The 18,563-nt window shown below is 42.8% G+C and overlaps 1 protein-coding gene across 1 annotated transcript; it reads left to right on the forward strand.

Annotated features, from left to right (window-relative positions):
• Window positions 1-1,930: 1,930 nt before the first annotated feature.
• On the forward strand, window positions 1,931-7,582 carry LOC135493044 (uncharacterized). The gene is made up of 6 exons (XM_064780316.1): window positions 1,931-2,145; window positions 4,873-5,094; window positions 5,440-5,528; window positions 5,871-6,111; window positions 6,550-6,691; window positions 7,116-7,582. The coding sequence occupies exons 1-4, from the start codon at window positions 2,127-2,129 to the stop codon at window positions 5,871-5,873; spliced, it is 333 nt and encodes a 110-aa protein (XP_064636386.1). The 5' UTR covers window positions 1,931-2,126; the 3' UTR covers window positions 5,874-6,111; window positions 6,550-6,691; window positions 7,116-7,582.
• Window positions 7,583-18,563: the final 10,981 nt, after the last annotated feature.

An 18,563-nucleotide genomic window follows, 5' to 3' on the forward strand; every position in this document is an offset into this window, starting at 1 on the left:
CCCCAAAGCGTGAGGGCGAGGCGATGTGCGTATGCGATTTGCGTTTTTTTTACGCGCGGTTTCATGAACTCATTGCGTGTCGAAGTTACGCGGATCATAGCGTTTTGCTACCCTGTCCAGCTCTAGGGATTCACATACAAATCATGGCGTCCATTGGATGAATTTTGCGACTTTCTTGCCATTCTACCTTCACACAAGGCATATAAAATATGTCTTTTTTGGACCTCCAAAATCAAACGTTCAGTGCTGTCAGCCATCGTAGACCGAAATGAAGAAGTGTAGTAAGGGAATATTATACAGAAGGAAGCTTGTGTCATTCTATTCATACTATATCAGTGCATTCTCCGCAAACAATAGTGGTATATCTACGATTGGTATTAGTGGCTTATAACGTACATATCCCACGATCGAAATCAGGCTGCCCCACCTTTCAGCTAGGGGTGGAACTAAACAGACATTGCGCTACAGTGGATATGAACTATAGCAACGAAGTATCTTTTAAGTTATGCGTGACGTCAGAGTGACGTCATTTTGTAAACAAAGGTATCCATCTATTCGCAAAACCGGAAGGAGTGTAGAATCCCCCGTCAAAAGTAGCGCAGTAAAAAATAAAAATGAAAATAAAAAATATAAAAAGTAGTCCCGGAATCAATTGCACTGAATAGCAGAGCCGTAGGGGCATGGAGGTATTATAATAGGGGATGAGGGATGATCGAGGTGGATTGATCGATTGGTCGATTGGTCGGGTGGTGGATTGGTCGGGTGGTGGATTGGTCGGGTGGTGGATTGGTCGGATGGTGGATTGGTCGGGTGGTCGGGTGGTCGATTGGTCGGGCGGTCGATTGGTCGGGTGGTGGATTGGTCGGGTGGTGGATTGGTCGGGTGGTGGATTGGTCGGGTGGTGGATTGGTCGGGTGGTGGATTGGTCGGGTGGTGGATTGGTCGGATGGTGGATTGGTCGGGTGGTCGGGTGGTCGATTGGTCGGGTGGTCGATTGGTCGATTGGTCGGGTGGTCGATTGGTAACTCAAAATTGAAAAAAAAATGAAAATCAAGTTGTCTGTACCAAGTAAGCCCTCACGTTTTCAATGATACAAACTATCCCAAAATCAACCTTTTCAAAAAAATGCTATTCAACTTTTTATCGTCGCTGAATGGTGCGCCGTTGCGAGATCGTCAAGGCATCAGCAGACGGAGCAATCCCCATAATGAGATGCGTAGGTGCGATGACTGGAACGAGGCTGAAATGGACCACCGGATTGTAAAGTCAGGCCGGAATTCCGCCGGAGACTGTTCGCTGACGTGACGAGGCGACGTGACGTGACGACGTCACAAAGACGACTCCCTGGTGTGCGAAGTGACGTCAAGCGGGGCCCGAATGACGTCATCCGCTGTGGGTGACGTCACTACCCGACCAATCGACCGCCCGACCATCCGACCAATCGACGAACTAACTTGACTATACAACCGATTCACTCCTGAAAAAAAAGCGGAGGAACTTCCGACGGGGGATTCTACACTTCTGCCGCAAAACCAGCCCGTATGAATGTTTTATATTTGCATTAGGTTTGTAGTAATCATATAGTTTCATGACTCTTCAATTATTCTGATTAATCTTCACGCAAGTTTTCGACAATTTTAAAGTTGTCAATATTTGCGGCAACCCATTTTACTGGGGAACTATATCAGCTCATCCTCGTTTCTCGTGCTACTTTTTTAGCCACTGCCTCTGCCGCTACTAAAACAGCAGCACAGGCACGTGAAACTTAGAGACCCCCCCCCCCCGTTCGGTTGCCCCCTTGACTGACAAACGAACCCAGACTACACCGACAGCAAATCTAAAAACGATATCATTTTACATTTGGGGGGGGGGTGGAGGTAGTTAGTCGAGGTGGCCTGAGCTGAATTGAAGGGGTAGGGGGCCTGGGCAATTGAGCTATTATATAATTTCTCGCGCCTGTGCGCAGTAGTTTCGAGATCTCGCGGGATACAGAACGTGCGACATTCGATTTATCGGATGGTGTTGTAGTATTTCAGTTTTGCTCAATTCCATTGCTATTTACGGTTTGAAGTACCGGTAGGCTATGAAACGTAGACCATGTCATAGTTAGGACCGCATCAAATATCATGACCATGGAATTTGGTGGTAAGTATAGCCAGGTGGTCGCCAAAGGTGTTGTTTTTTTGTCACCTAATTGTCCTAAATCGATCTGAGAAAAAAGCATGGCCGTCGCCGAGCCCCGGCCCAGGCCCAGCAGGGCACGTGCCTAGCTAGGCCTACCACCTGTATTGATAAATGAGATGCATCCCCATGCTGCTGCCGTAAATGTATGTAAATGCTCGATGCGTGGACATCTTCATCATTATTTGTCATCATTCACATATCACATTGATGTAATGGTAGGCCTAGTCCCCCCCCCCCCCCCCCACCATGCCCACCCCCTAGGCCTAGCCTACCCTGTGTGTCACATTCATTGACTTAGACCGGCGTGCCTGCCCTTCTGCCAAAAGAGGTAATTCATGAATTGTGGCCTCAAATATGGTGGCGTTTCAATATTTCCCAGGCCGATTACCTGTCATCGCATTAATTATTTCAATGTGATGTCTTGTCACAAGTCACCTCATGCATGCACAGTGATTGACCAATTCGAAAATAACATAGAACATGTATCACGTGAACGTTCAGGGGTGTAGCCTGATATCGCAGTGGGGGGGGGGGGGTTCTTCACCTATTTCTTGAGCAACGAAGGCGCTAAGCCCGTGAACATGAGACCGAAATCTGGCAGGTCAGCACTCCCAGTTACGAAGGACTGTATAAGGTCACTCGGGCCTCTCAATTACATGATTCCTACACCGTACAGGATGTCCCCAAATTAGGTGGGTTTTTTTCTTCTTTTTAGCTCACCTCTTAGCAGAGGTGAGCTTATCCCATACCGTGGCGTCCGTCGTCCGTCGTCGTCGTCGTCGTCGTCGTCGTCCGTCGTCGTCCGTCGTCCGTTAGCAGGGCACGTTTCGTAACTGTTAGAGCTATTGAGTTGAAACTTGGTACACATGTACCCTTATGTAATGACACCTTGGAGACCAAGTTTCGGTCCGATTCGTTTCATGGTTTGGCCACCAGGGGGCCAAACGTTAAAAGTGAAAATATGCAATATCTCCCTTAATAGTAGTCGGGAAATTTTGAAAAAAATATGGTAGGTACTTCTAGCAAAGGTGCATCATATATCCTCCGGGTTTTTGATTTGACCTCCTTTTCAAGGTCACAGAGGTCAAATGGTGTAAATTGGCCGTTAGGATGTAACGATGGCACGTTTCTAAACTGCAATGACTATTGATACCGAATTTGGTACACATTTACCCCTTAGTCAGGTGATCTCAGGGACCGAAGTTTGGTCCAATATGATTCACCACTTGACCACCAGGGGGCAAAATCCAAAAACCTTAAAAATGTGATTATTCCTTAACTTCTTGCCCGATTGCCACCAATTTGATATCATGGGTACATCTAACCACCATACAGTATATGTCACACAGGTTTTTAATTTGACCTTCTTGTCAAGGTCACAGAGGTCAAATTCGCTGTCAGGCCGTAACTATGGCACGTTTCTTAACTGCAATGACTATTGATCACAAATTAAGTACACATGTACCCCTTGGTCAGGTGATCTCAGGTACCGAAGTTTGGTGCGATCTGATTTGCCGTTTGGCCTCCAGGGAGGGGGCCAAATCCTAAATTCTTCAAAATGCCATTATTCCTAGTAATGACTTGCCCGATTGGCACCAATTTTATATCATAGGTACATCTAATTCTAACAACCATTCAATGTGTCACCCGGGTCTTCTTTGATTTGACCTACTTTTCAAGGTCACCGAGGTCGAATGTACTGTAAATTGGCCATTTTGGGGAAATTGTAATTGCTTGGACCTACATCAAACCTAACACTACATGACACAATACCATGCTCTTTATCCATCTTTCCTCCACATGAGGTGAGCACAATGGCCCTGGCCATTTCATTTTTAAATATGACCCCCCTGAAGCGTTTTTTGACCCCTAACATAACCAAATCTCATCCAAATGGCCTCACTTTAAAGTTTTCCCCTAAAATTATGATTTTTCAGGTGTATGTGGTGATATCAGTCACTAACTTTGATTTATGACATCGCTGTTCAGGCAAATTGGCATGATGAAATGTCTCCAAATTAAGCCAAAAAGCAAAAAAAACATGTCCCCCAAAATAGGCTAAAAAAATACAGGGTGTAGAGGTCTCCACGTAATTAAAAGGCCTGTCACTCTATCGTACAATGGCCCATTTGGATAGAATCATGGGTGTTACAAAACTCAGTAGAAAAGTATTTTTGACTGTCCTCAGCGGATCCTTTTCTCAAGCTGGGGTTGGTTCGAACCCCCCTGATCCCCCCCCCCCCCCCCCCCCGGCTACATCCCTGACGTTAGACATTCCTAAAAATAGCACTGCGATAGACCGTATCTGCATAGTAGTAAGCTTAAACTCGTTGCGCAGGAATTCCCTACCTTTATTGGCACAGATACTCGACTCAATGGCGGATCGGAGCGTAGAACATCGAGAGTATTCAAATGGGCTATCGTTGATTAGGCTCTGCTCATCCCGAGGCCAACCTTGTGTCTTCCTGTTTTGCCACCACATGTAGGTTCATTGGCAAGGATGTGGCCAATCAGGCGCCTCCCCTTTAACTATTGGCATTGTCTGAAGTTGTCTTAAGGCCTTCTAAAGCTTCGTGTTCGTTAAAATCATAAATCGAGTGTAGCCTGCATGGAGGCTGTATTTTGTCTAGGCTAAGTCATAGTTTTGACTAGTATTAGTATTTGTCACTTTATGTGTTTGTTTTTCAGCATCATCCAATGGTAATGATGACAATCCTTCTGGTGAGAATGCAGGGCATTATGCACGAATCAAAGAGTTGGCTGCCTCCTATCGCAGGGAAAAGAGGAAAACCTATCCTAAAAAGAACTTAAAGCCATATGTGAAGGCTCCATCCAGGGACATCAATGGTGCTATAGATGGTCCATCAGTTCCCAGAAGAGAAAGAAAAGGGAAGAAAACCTCAACGACAGGTAGATTGTTTTTGGTTGACAAATGCCTTCACCTCGTCTGAGCCAGCAATATTCAATTAGGCTTTATAGTAATTATACATGGAAAAATATTGCTGCTAGACTAGGCTTACATTAGTCAATAGTGCAATTAACTGATAATTTCATGTTCTGGACAAATGGTTTATGCCTACAAATCCAACCCTATCACTGCTATACCTCTTTAAAATTTCTCACCAATCTTTAAAATCAAACCAGAAAAATTAGTCTTTTCCACCCTTTTTATGTAAGAAATTCCATGGAAGAAATTGCATCTTTTCTGGCGTAATCTGCATTTGGCCTTAATTTCAAAATTGCTTGTTTTTCCAGAGAAACTAAAGGACTTTCCTGAGGAATTGAAACCAAGTAATCATGAAGTAGAAATCGATGCACCTTTCGATTTCAAGTGTTCCAGCAAGGTTTGTGATTTGTCTTTTTAAGGTCTTTTTATTCATCAGCTAGTTGGCTCTATTCCAAGACACAAATCAAGTTGTGTATTTTATAAGGAGTAAGTTTCCGATTTGACCTACCATACTTTTTACGGCTGCAGAGGTCAAACGACGTGAACCGATTCATCTAAATTTTGAATTTTGTGTTGATCACAAGTAAGGTTATAGTTTGCAAATGATTTATTCTTTTTTAAAGGTTAATTGGGCAACACTGGCTGCTGATTAAGGCAAATAATGGTATTTTCGAATCAACACTTAGGAACTTTTTTTTTCTTTCCCGGTAGTATTTATCAATGCACTTTTAATTTACAGTGAGAGCTGAACTTATGGAGCTTCTGAATGGGATTCGGGCTTCCAATACTACTGAAGTGCCAGGCACTGAATCTGAATGGAAGAAAAGGCATTTTGTTGCGCATGCTGACTGGAAGCAAAGACAAGAGGAGAGTTGGGAGGAGGTGTGGGAGCCAGTATTGAGGTCAATACTTAGGAAAATGGGAAAACATAGTTCATCATGTGCAGTTTGTGTCTCATGTGCGTCGTCAGCTGTTATCAGGTATGATATATTTATAGGAGATAAATTTGTTTTCAAAGTGTACATGTAACAGGCACTAAAAATAACTGAAGGAACACAGCTCTTTAATCAAAACACAATTTGTTCTCTAGAATGTGATTCAGAGTCTGGAGCTGAAGATAGAAGCTGCAAGAACACCACGGTTTTCCCTTGTGCCATGGTCAACCCAGTTTGTTGACCAGGTTTTCCAGCCTTCTGCCCTATCTTCGGGAGTTTTTCAATTAATTATATACACACTTTCATTCTTTTCAGATTCTTATAAAGTTCATTGGTTTAAATAACATGACATGATTTGAAAGATAGCAATTAACACGACAGTATTAAAGGGGCTTTCTTCATATTAGCAGTTTGTGCAGTTACGATGCATGTCGAGTTCACTGCTATATCGATCAGTTTAAAAGTTTATCATTTTCATTTCAGATGCTTCAAAGAGTCGGGCTTCTCTACGAAAGCGTCTTGAAAAGGAGAGAAAGCAACTTCAGCATTGTGTTAGTCTGCTGTCATGTTTCTGTGGACGAAGTCACGCAAGAGGACTATTTGTTGCCTTGGCATAATCCTGCAGGTTGGCATTCACTTCATATTCATTTACCCACAAACTTCACTTAGTACATGTAACACAAAGTCCAGGACACAAATAACTCCAAGTGGTAATGTCCTGCAGTCATTTTCGATTGTTCAGAGAAATTGATCCAGCTGTTGTTTATCAAGCAATTTGAGGTTTAAAGCCTGGGTCGGCATTTTGCTCTAGGCTTACTGGTACATTGGTCTTCAAGTGATGTAAAGTACATTCTACCTTGTACATTTAACACAATTTGGTTGCAATGTAGCATTGGTTGCAAGTAAAATGTTAAGTTGCGCCTCAATCTTATAGTCACATTTCTGACATATCCAGCATGTATTTTTACCAGCGTTTCGTATGTACATGTAGGAGGGATGGAGCAAGAAACTTTTAGCCTGTAGTCCTAATATTTGTTTCTTCAATTCAGGGAACAAGGGAGAAACATTTGCTTTGAAGAAGAAAATAGTTGATATACATGAACACATGACCAGGTACATCGAGGAATTGCCTGTGCTCATTCAAGAGATGGTATCAACTGTTCTTTTCTTCAAGAAAAAAATCAACACCTTGGAAGACAGAATCAACACCGTGAACAATGAGGCCATCAAAAACCAAGGTAGTGGCCATGCAATTATTTTTACCCAACATTTGTGGAGGTTGATGCATACATGCATGCCGTTCTTCTGTCTATCCCAAAGACCAATGTCATGTCAGTCGGTGGTAGAGCATTTTCAATTGGAGCCCCTCAGCTGTGGAACAAACTTCCTTCAACTGTTAGGAACTGCAGCTCTCTGTTATCTTTCAAGGGACAACTCAAACATTTGCTTTTTAAAGAGGCCTATCAAGCGCTTTGAGCGGCCAGTTAATGGTTGGATACTGCGCTATATAAGACTCGTATTATATTATATATATGTACTTGTCTTGCTGTGGCACTACCTCTGAATTAACCTGGGCTGTGGATGCAGATCTGGATCTGATTGCAACTTCGTTCTTTCCCAGCTCAGGTTCAGTTTACTAATACAAATGTACTACGCCCTGCTTTTAATTAATTCAAACCGAATGCCTTTCATTAATCTAACTGGACAGACATAAACTATTGGTTTGCAGATGTATGTGCATTACCTTTGTTGATGACTTCAGAATTTTAATGTCCAGCTCTCCTTCTATTTAGGAAAACCATGGATTGGTGATGTTGCTGCTGGAATCAAAGGAATTCTACACAGACCTTCTCCTAGAAGCAACAGATGTATTTGAATGTATAGACACTGACATAGAGATCGTGGTGTATTTTGAGGAAGGGGAGGTGCAACCTGGTGGTGAAGAATTAAATTCGGAGGAGGATGCGTCCAGCTCTGAGGAGGAGGATTGTGATGACATTGGCATTGAGTACGTGTAATTAACCCTTTGAAGCCGGATTTATTTCAGAAATCCCGATCTTTTTCAACTTGATTTGGTCTAAGTTTGTCTAAAAGGGTATAGTGTCCCCAAATGTCACTCGAAGCTAACAAAGTATGCCACGAGATGCTAACGTTTTCGGAACTCTGTGGCATCTCTTAAGGCCCTTGCAGAGGTTCTCAAGAAGCATGTTTGTGAATAAGGTGACTTTTTCTAGTGAAAGTTCGAACTTCCAATGCAGTTTATTGGGAAACTACGCCACAAATCAGGTGTTGTGACGACCCTAAAATGACGTCATATGGCAAAAAGTGTCAACTGAGGCAAAACTGTTCAGTGAGAGTTTTTTTTGCTCGTCTGGCGCTCAGGAATCTGCCAACTGTTCGACGATACAGCGATGTTCCGGCCCTGGGGACAAACTTAGCCATGAGGGGGGTACCTGCTGCTGGTTAATTTTTTTATCTGACCGCAGGGGGCTAGGCTGATGTCCTGCAACTCCCAAAACGACTTAGAATTATTGCCGGACCACTAGGGACCTTGGAAAATGCCTTTTGTTTAATCTGATATATTGTGAATCCACCAATTATGTATAAGCAGATTTGTATTACTGGCTGAATGTGAATTTCAGCAGCAATAAAATGATTCTTGCATCAAATTACATGCACTTGTTTTCATTGTTGCTCACCTTGGGTGAACACAGCTGATACTATCAGGCTGCCTACATGTATAAAGAAACATCAATTTTTGCCGGAAATGAGCAGACAGGTGTCAAAGATGTGTATGGTCAAGTAGCATCTGCCTCATCTTGACTGAGAAAGGTTGTGTATTCAAGTTGCCCTTGTCCTTGTGCCATCCCCTGAAGGCCACGCTTTGAAGTGACTGACCATTGTATTGTCCTGCATGTACATGTATACATGTATCGGGCTGTTGGATTACTGAGAAAAATCAAACTACTCTGAATGACATCTTCAAAGACCGTACTTCAGTATGCCGTAGGTGTATTCTGGTTGGATGTGACATTGTCTCAAGTAAACCATCATTCTGAATTACATACCATATGCAGCTGCAGTATTTTGGTTAGAAGTGACATTATATCGTACATGTAGGTAAACCCAACTCTTCTGAATGACATCATCAGAGTCATTATTTCCGTACGATCAGGCGTATTCAGGTTGGATGTGACATTGTGTCGAAAGTAAACCGACCATTCTGGATGACGTCTCAGAGACGGTATTTCCATACGATCAGGCGTATTCAAGTTGGATGTGACATTGTGTCGAAAGTAAACCGACCATTCTGGATGACGTCTTCAGAGACGGTATTTCCATACGGTCAGGCGTATTCAGGTTGGATGTGACATTGTGTCGAAAGTAAACCGACCATTCTGGATAATGTCTTCAGAGACGGTATTTCCATACGGTCCGGCGTATTCATGATCAGGTGGGATGTGACATTTTTTAAAGCATTTTCCATGACATCTTGTGTATATTCTGGGTGGGTGTGACAAATCCTTAAGTAACCCAAACATTCTGAATGACGTCTTCAAAGGCAGTATTTCCGTATGTGGCAGGTGTATTCTTGTTGGACGTGACGTTGTCTAAAGTCAAGTGTTACCTTGCTGTGAGGACACTCCAATATCGTCTGCAATTGAAAGGCGTCCTGGTTGCATTCCACCCAAACCAATTCAGCACCGGTGTCCTTATTAGAGAGGTATCCACAGAGGGAGGCTCCAAGTCCAATGTACATGTAAAGTACGCTGTAATTTGCAATCCTAGCACATGTAGCCAGACTTCTCTATTGATGCCAGTTCAAGAGGAACTCAGTATCAAGTGCCGGTCTGGATATTGTCTCAAGGTATGAATTCAGGGACCATCTCACAGGTACGTTTTTTGAAGCAAAAATGACTCAAGTCACTTAGTCTTGGGTGTGACCACACTCAAAAAGACTAAATGACTTACCCGTAGTCTTTTAGGCTTCAAAATACTTTTGAGATGGTCCCTTATAATACATGTAGTCAAGTCGCTGTGAGGTAGCAAAGATAAAGGCAAGACTATATGTATCTAATAATATGAAAAACGCCACGTTTATTGAATGATACATGTATACAACAGCCACAGATTGTCTGAAAAAACAATAATTCCACAGTACATGTACATGTAACTTACATTTACTTTTAATGAGACCTTTGAAAGATATGATAAGTTTACATTGTTACTATATTTGTGCCAATTCAATATTATCCATTATGTAATCTTTCATCAAAAGTGATCATGTGAGTTTATGTCAGAATGAATAATGCGTGGAGGTGAAGAAGGAATACCGAAATACGTGAATTCCACTGAACAAAAAAACACAGGCGGGAGGATTTGCACAAATTCACATCAATTTTTTCAACAATCGAAAGACATGAGGTGCATCACTTCTTGTGCGTTCCGGAACCTAAAATAGAGGAAATTAAAAGAACCACTATTATGCAGATATTAGTATCACACGACATCATATCATTTTCTTCAAGGGTACACTACCAAAATATATGGAATTAAGGCGAAGAAAACAAGCAAATCTCAATTACACTGCATTCATGCTGCAACCTCATACTAGTTTGAGATGCCTTTGAACCAAAGACTTCCACTGCTTTGAAGTGTTCCCAACAATGTTTTCACCAGCGAAGTGTTTTTATTGAATAGAAACCGTTCTGTAATTGCAATACAAAAGCCTTTTGAATGGACAGGTGAGTTTTATGACATCTTTTAATGTATCATCTGAAGGAATTTCAATAAATTGATTGTCAATCCTTCCTTTTGACTCCACAATTCTGATAAACGATAATTATGTGATAAGCTACAGTTGTTCGAATTGGGCACTACCTCTAAGAAACTGCTGCATCAGCCTGACTCACAACCACTACAACATCAACTGCATAGAGCACACAGTCATAATCCTTTCAATCATGATTTACCTGATTTTTCTTTGTAAGAAGAGATGAGAGGAGAAGTTACATCTTCCGCTTTCACCCATGAGTTGTGGGACGCATCATATCCTTGCCACTTTATGTAATACGTGTTGTTTTTGGGGTCGTAGTTGTCTATTCTCTCAGCTGCGCAATAGTCTCCTGCAAAATAAGTCAATTACATTTCATTCTGATGGCCATGCGACCAAATTGTCCCCCCCCCGATTGGATATGAGGATACAGGGGTCAGTTCCTCATTAAACCTTTCAACAACTGAACATTTGGCTAAATGTTTCTTTGTAATCTCATTGCATCATGCACTCCGAGGAGTCCATTATTTCAATGGAAATATCACATAACTGTTTGTTTTTGCTCCGCAAATTAAATTTCTAAATCAGCTTATGGTTGCAAATTTCTATCAAAAATCCTATCCTCCTGATGATGTGATGCAATGATGCCATGAAGACAAGTGCTACATTTTCTATATATCTTATGACCACTGTTATTTCCAACACGGCAACTTGAATCTAATAAAAATTTCTTACCCTTCGCCTTGCTTGCTTTTCCCTTGCTGGCTTTTCTTTTCTGAAAAAAGTGGTACGTGTTTCCATTGATAGTGCTTCTTACATGTACATGTACAATAAGAAAACCGCACGAGTGTCTGATCCGAGTATCCAGATTGCACGAGATGATTTTCTACGGCTTGAAAAGCTCTCGCCCTGCGTAGAAAATCATCGAGTGCAATCTGGATACTCGGATCAGACACTCGTGCAGTTTTCTATTTATCATATACGTCTGCCAGATCACTGCACTTAGGGTATATGATAAAAGTGCTTAACGACAGACAAAGTCAAAGCCAACAATGCTGGACAAGATGAAATCGTAAGGATATAAGCTCACCCATGTGAGCCAAGAATAGAAAATGCCCACAACATTACCATGACAAAAAAGGGAACTATTGACTTTTACACTAGAATTAGAAATTACAATTAGATAATTAGACAACCAAACCATTGGGTACATGCGTACTCGTTATCAAATTGGATATTGGTGGTGCAATAATAACACACACTCAGGTTTGATAAGAAAGAATTTGAAAATACACTATTATTTCTGGAGGCCAAGGCAAAAATTAGAGAGTACAGTCGCGCTCGAAAGTTTACATACAATTCAAAGGATGATATAACCCTGTCTCTTTCTCTGCAACTACAGAACGAATAGTATATAGTTTACAGGAAGTCTATCATCACATCTCGTCATCAACTAAAAAACATACTTCTGTTTCATTAATTTCATTGTTTTATGAGCTCTATTTGAGAACAATGCATATTTCAGAGTGTCATAAGTTTACATACACCTACCTTATCTACTAGTTGTTTGGCCTTGAGGTGGGCAATGCAATGGCTTTTATCTTGTCTCCACTACCTGTTGACCATCATGATTATGTCATAGCTCAGGTGGCGCCACTGTAGCAGTATAAAAGGGACTGGGTTTCTGCTCAGGTCATTTGCCAGCTTCGCGCCATCATGGGGAAGTCAAAGGAGTACTCTCAAGATCTGATAGAGTCGCCTGTCCACTTGAACCAGTCTGGTACTTCACTAAGAGCCATTTTCAAGCAGCTTGATATGCCACGGGCGTCAGTTCAGACAATAAAGCAGAAGTACAGGGACCCAGGGACAACAGCAACCTTACCAAGGTCAGGAAGAAAGCGCAAGCTGACAGCCAAAGATGAGCCCACATTGGTTAGAAAGGTGCACATTAACCCTGAGACGACCAAGAAACACCTCTGCCAGGAATTAGAAGCTACAGAGACAAATGTGTCACTGTCCACTGTCCAGAAGGTCTTGCATCGTAGTGGACTACGAGGCTGCAGGGCAAGAAAGAAGCCAGCAGTACGTTTGGCAAAACGGGGGGGGGGGGGTAATCCAAAGAACACCGTACCGACTGTGAAGCACGGAGGTGGCAGCATTATGCTATGGGGATGTTTTGCTGTGGAACCTTGACAAACATGCCACAGGTTTTCCCATAAAGTCATGATGACAGATTGGACATGACAAGTTTAAGTCTGAACAATCTCAAGGTCTAAAAAGAATTCGGTGATGGAAACTTGGTCACACACATACCTTAGCTTTGACTGACTTCCTATTGTTCACAGGTTGAGAAGTTGCCTCAGGCCTACTTGCTGGTGCAGCCTGTAAAAGAGAAGGCAAACACATCTGGGTCAGACGGTCTAGTAAAGAGGTCACATGCCACAATCTGAAGATTATTGTCAGTCACTTTTAGTGGCAGTGTATCTGCTCCTCAATCTTTTGGGTATTATTTGTACCTCTGCATATAACCATTGGCAATGAAATCGGAAAAAAGATTTCAAAGATGGCTGCTATGCAGCAAGAATTTTCGCAAAGATGAAGAAGTTAAAATTTAGAATGGCAATTCCCAATGATGCTAACATTGCACGATAATATATCGCCAGGTCTGCTTTGTATCCCCATTTTACTATTTCTGTCATGCAGACATGGCGCTAATTTAATTACCCTTTAAAAAGTGGCAGTACTGTACTGTCATCATAATCATTGTGGGTCCACTTTTAATAACCATTCCTGGTCCTCAGTGGTTCAGTTACAATAACAGCGTGCGTGAGGAAGTCACTCATAATTCATTAACTAAATCAATTTACCGGTAGGCCTGGCCTGGTGGGCTGCTAAGCTTCTGTAAATGCAGTGCTAGATACCACGGCTATCTACATTTGTACCATACCATCATCTTCTCACGATGTGGCAGTACAATAGACAGTTTCGAGAAAGACCCTGACCAAACTCCTCGCATGCGTGGAGAGTGTCCAGAACAATACGAGAAGGATTAAAACTTTATTCTCTCCATTGTTTGGTTGCAGAGAGAGGGAAACGGGAAAGAGTCACAGTTGCATCCTTTTTTTTCACAATCCAAATGCCAATTTTGTTTTTACATGTACCAAGTTTGAAGGGAACCTTTTCAGAGTAAGCCTATGACTGTAATGTATTTGCTGTAGTAAAAGTCCAGATTTCCAAGATTACGTAACAACTTGGACAAAACTATAGCCTCGCTATACGATACTCGCATTTCATGATTTTTGCATCGACATTATTCAATTGTGATTGTCGTCACACTGTGGGCTTATAATTAATAAACCGTGAGATGCACTTGACTTAATGATTACCTACCCATATCGCGATATCACAAGTTTGCATCTCACAGTTTATGTGATTTATAATAAATAGCCCACACTGTCACTGCGTCTGCATAATACCAATACTAGTAATAGGCCTACCCATCTCCTATAGGTGAAACAAGCAAACAAATCAAGATTCCGCTTATCATTAAATGTCAAGGGTCCATAAATAACTTTATACCTCTGTCAGTCTGCACAGCAGCTGCCTGCTGTTCATGCATTTCATTTCAGTAACATTCGATGCATCATGTGCATAGGCCTATGTTATTGACATTGTATGCAGGCTGTACCGAAAGGGGCTGGCTGGTTTGGTTGGCCAAACGCCGCCAATGTCGATTATGTAAAGAAAACTTCACAATAATATTGATACCTGCTAAATCTTCATTAACCATGCTATTACCTGTATCATTATTGTTACTGGTAGAATCCATTTCGTCCCGATGGTAAGCGATATATTACGACAAATGAATTGAGGTCCGACTCTTAAGAAATTCTGCTAACCGGGCATTTCGCAATCTTGAGACCAGAGGCGCTGATTTCGTCACTTTCGCAATCCTCCGTTGGCGTCGTGATTACGTTCGGTTGACTCATCACCCAGCGGAATAGGAAAAAGTAGGCCTATCATCCTGAGCTTGGGGGCATTTCCAATCAAACGTGAGGCGGAGAGAGTAAAAAAATCAATGTGCAGCCAAAGGCGTGGTGGTGGTTGGGGTCCGTGGGCGGGCACGTTTATGGGTGGGGATCAGGGGAGGGTACTCTTCCACTATTTTCCTTGTGCTTGCAAGCTGACTCGGGCTGATATCTTCAGAGGACTACAATAACGATTACACTGGACCGGTGTAGAAGTTTAAAATGTCCTAGGATAGAATGTCCGGGAAACAAAGGATTCTATTATGCGCTTCAATCTCTGAGCTATTGCATTGTCAGTCATGGTCTCGATAGACCAGATAATAGGACCATAAAAATATTATTATTATAGCAGAATACAATAGGGCCGGACACTTTTTCCAGGGGACATTTTCTACTTTTACACCGGCAGTTCGTACTGGTCGGGGCGAACGGTCGGAGCGCATAACGGGGACGTCAAAGGCAGATGTTCGGTAATTCAAAGCATTGCCTGCACTAAAAAGGGTAGGGCCTAAATGCGGGGTCTATGGTAGGGTGCAATCGGAGGGGGGGGGCGGGCGGGCGGGCGGGCGCCCGGGGAGCGGGGACGAGCGGGCATTGACCATATATTAAAACAAAAGATCAACAACCTAACCTCCTTCACTATAACGGACTCCTGATTGGCTGTTCATTAATCGTAGAATACCCACGATATAAAGGCCAGATGTCAATCGTACATATACCACGTTTGTTTGGAGGAGACTACGTTGACTATATAACCCGCGCGTGAAACGACAATTCCGAATCAGTTGCGATGTGCGAGCTGCGTTTGATTTCACGCAATCGGTTTAGCAAGTTCAGTCATTGGAAAATCCATTGAAGCAATCCATGCGATTTTCACGCGCGTAATTTCATTTGTATCGCCCTCAAGGCCAAAACTCACAAGACCCCAAAGCCGATTTACAACCGCTGTCGAAAATATTTGTCGCCGCGGTGGTAAATGTTTCTCAACGCGGGTTTGAAAATATTTGTCACCGTGGTGGTAAATGTTTCTCACCGTGGTGGTAAATGTTTACAACCACGAGTGTAATTGGTCAATTGTCAGGTATCAGGCTGTACTATGAGAACGTGAGTACGGAGATACCCCTGCGCGGTGATAAACATTTTCCACCGCGGTGAGAAATAATTGCACGCCCCATCAGTAGATCAGTAGATGACTGACCAAAACTAACGCTGACCTGTCCAAAATTACAGTTTATTCTGAAAGCACGTGCTGTGGATTCAGGAGGGACGTCATCCCGAGCTTGGCTAATGATTTGTAGAACAGATGTGAGGGGTATTCTAGGACAGGTGCCATAGGCTGCAGTATTTGCATGCTTCCAGTCTTTCCAGCGGCGCCTAAACGTGAGCTTTAAATACCCGCATAATGGTCAAGTCCAACGGTTGCCTCATAGATGTGCACCGCGCGGGAATGTTATCAAGGAGCACACCAGCTTCCTCAATAGGGGCACAGAATTCATCAGCCAAGTGAGGTCTAAACTGATCTAAGAGTAAAAGGATTGTATTTGGTTCAAATTCACAAATGAATGGAAAAAAGACTTCATCAAGCCAATGCTGGCATTTTTTCCCCATTAGATCCAATTGTCAACCCAACGGTGCATCCTAATTTAGAATTGCCCATTGAAGTTTTAACGTCAACATCCCTCTGTCCCTGAGTAGCTGCCGTATGCATGGGCGGAAAGTCCAACTGACCAAACGTTTCATTCATATTGTAAATTGCATGTATGACATGTTGCCTCACTGTGTCCCTGACGTTTCCTTGAAATTGGCGGACACGCTCATTAGCGTTAGCTGGAATCGAAGTCGTGTTTCATGTCTTGCGACGAAATACAATATGTTTCCGTTTTATGAAATCGCTGATCCATCCTGGAAAGCACTGAAAGAGGGACCGTTCCGGTCGGTTCAAAAGGTAGTTGTTTCTTTCATCAACTGGAAGCTCATCCCACCAGCGGTGGAATTCCAGCTCGGCAGCATGGATCAGATCACCTTTGGAGACGGGGAGGGCAAGACGACGTAGTTTGATAAATCGGTTGTGAACCTGCTCCTCCACTTGTGGCCACCATCCGTCGTGGTCGCTTCTGACCCTCCTACTTTGAGCATTGTTCTCGGCTTGCTCCATTAACGTTTCCCGATTTGCTATCCATCTTCGTAATGACGTAACTGCCAACCTGAAGCGTCTGGCATACTCTGCCACATTTAGCAGCCAACCATGTTCAATCGCATGTTCGCAATCGAGGACGTGGAGCAAACTTGCAATTGCACTATAGCTGTTCTGACGTCTTGGTAGTAGGATTATCAACTTCATCATCCTCATCAGGGTCCATACCAATGGCAGTTGAGAGTATGAACACAAGATATACAACAGATTTAGATTTTTTCGCATTTTCGCATTGGGCATTATCTCCAGCTGGAAAAGGTCTGTCTTGAAGCTCATAGGCCTGCATGTACCATAGGCCTACCTGTACCTATGACATCTCGGCAATAATCGAGTCAAACAGACCACACTCATGGGGACATCAAGCTTGGTTGAAAATTGATTAGGCCAAGTTGACAATACTGCCTACCCGAGATCAAATGGCTTACCAGATTTCTCCCATTGTGGGCCTAAAATTAGTTTTGGCTGTAAACTAGGCCCGAGACCGATAAAATCCGAAGTTACTGTATGTCTAACCCTAACCCTAACCTTAACTCTAACCCTTGATCCTAACCCAGCAATATGATTGGCTTCGACGATTTGGCACTGGACACTAGTGTTAGCACGGTCATAGAGAGTAAAGTTAACCCGCTTACTCTCTATGACCACGTCTTGTGCCACATTATTCCCGTCAAAGACCTTTAAATTTCTCGCCCAGGAGCCTGGTTTGCCTCAGCACCGATAGTGGCGCTCCGAAGTTGTATTATGATAATGAGCCACACAACGCGACGGTAAATTAGAATTTCAGTGGGTGCATGTAAAATTCGACAGACGGACAGAAGACGAAATCTAAAATGCGGAAGCGGGAACTGGCAAAGCGAGGCTGTACGTCATTTCTGATCGGGGATTGTGAATCCCCCAACATCGGTATAATTATACCGTCCATAGGACGTTGGAGGCGCCACTAGCACCCACGAACGTCATCATCTATAGACATTGGCGCGGGTAAATTGGTATCACCACCACCACCACCACCACCACCACCACCACCACCACCACCACCACCACCACCACCACCACCACCACCACCACCACCACCACCACCACCACCACCATCATTATTATTGTTATTACTGAACTGAACATCGTACTAAACAATACTGGTGATGATTTGTGGTACAGGCCTTGGTCTACTGCTGACGGAACATATTGATGAGTTTTCTGTTCCTTAGTCTACTGAACATAATGAGAGACATTTTAGTTTCTTGTGGTGTTTTGGATGTTCGTGTAATACTGCTGAACATTTGAAATTAAACATAATTGTGTAAATGATAAACATTGCTGCTGATCAACTTGTTATTTGTTTGATACTGATGAACGAGCTGTTCCTCTTGTGCTGATTATTTTTATACCATGTGGAATAATTATATTTAGCATAGCATTTCGGTGCGTCCCCAAGGGCCGGGACCATTAATCCGCTAAGACTATACTAAAATATTTGTCTGCATTTTTGATTTGTGTTAAT

Source organism: Lineus longissimus, chromosome 1 (assembly GCF_910592395.1).
Source record: "Lineus longissimus chromosome 1, tnLinLong1.2, whole genome shotgun sequence".
Classification (NCBI taxonomy): Eukaryota; Metazoa; Nemertea; class Pilidiophora; order Heteronemertea; family Lineidae; genus Lineus; species Lineus longissimus.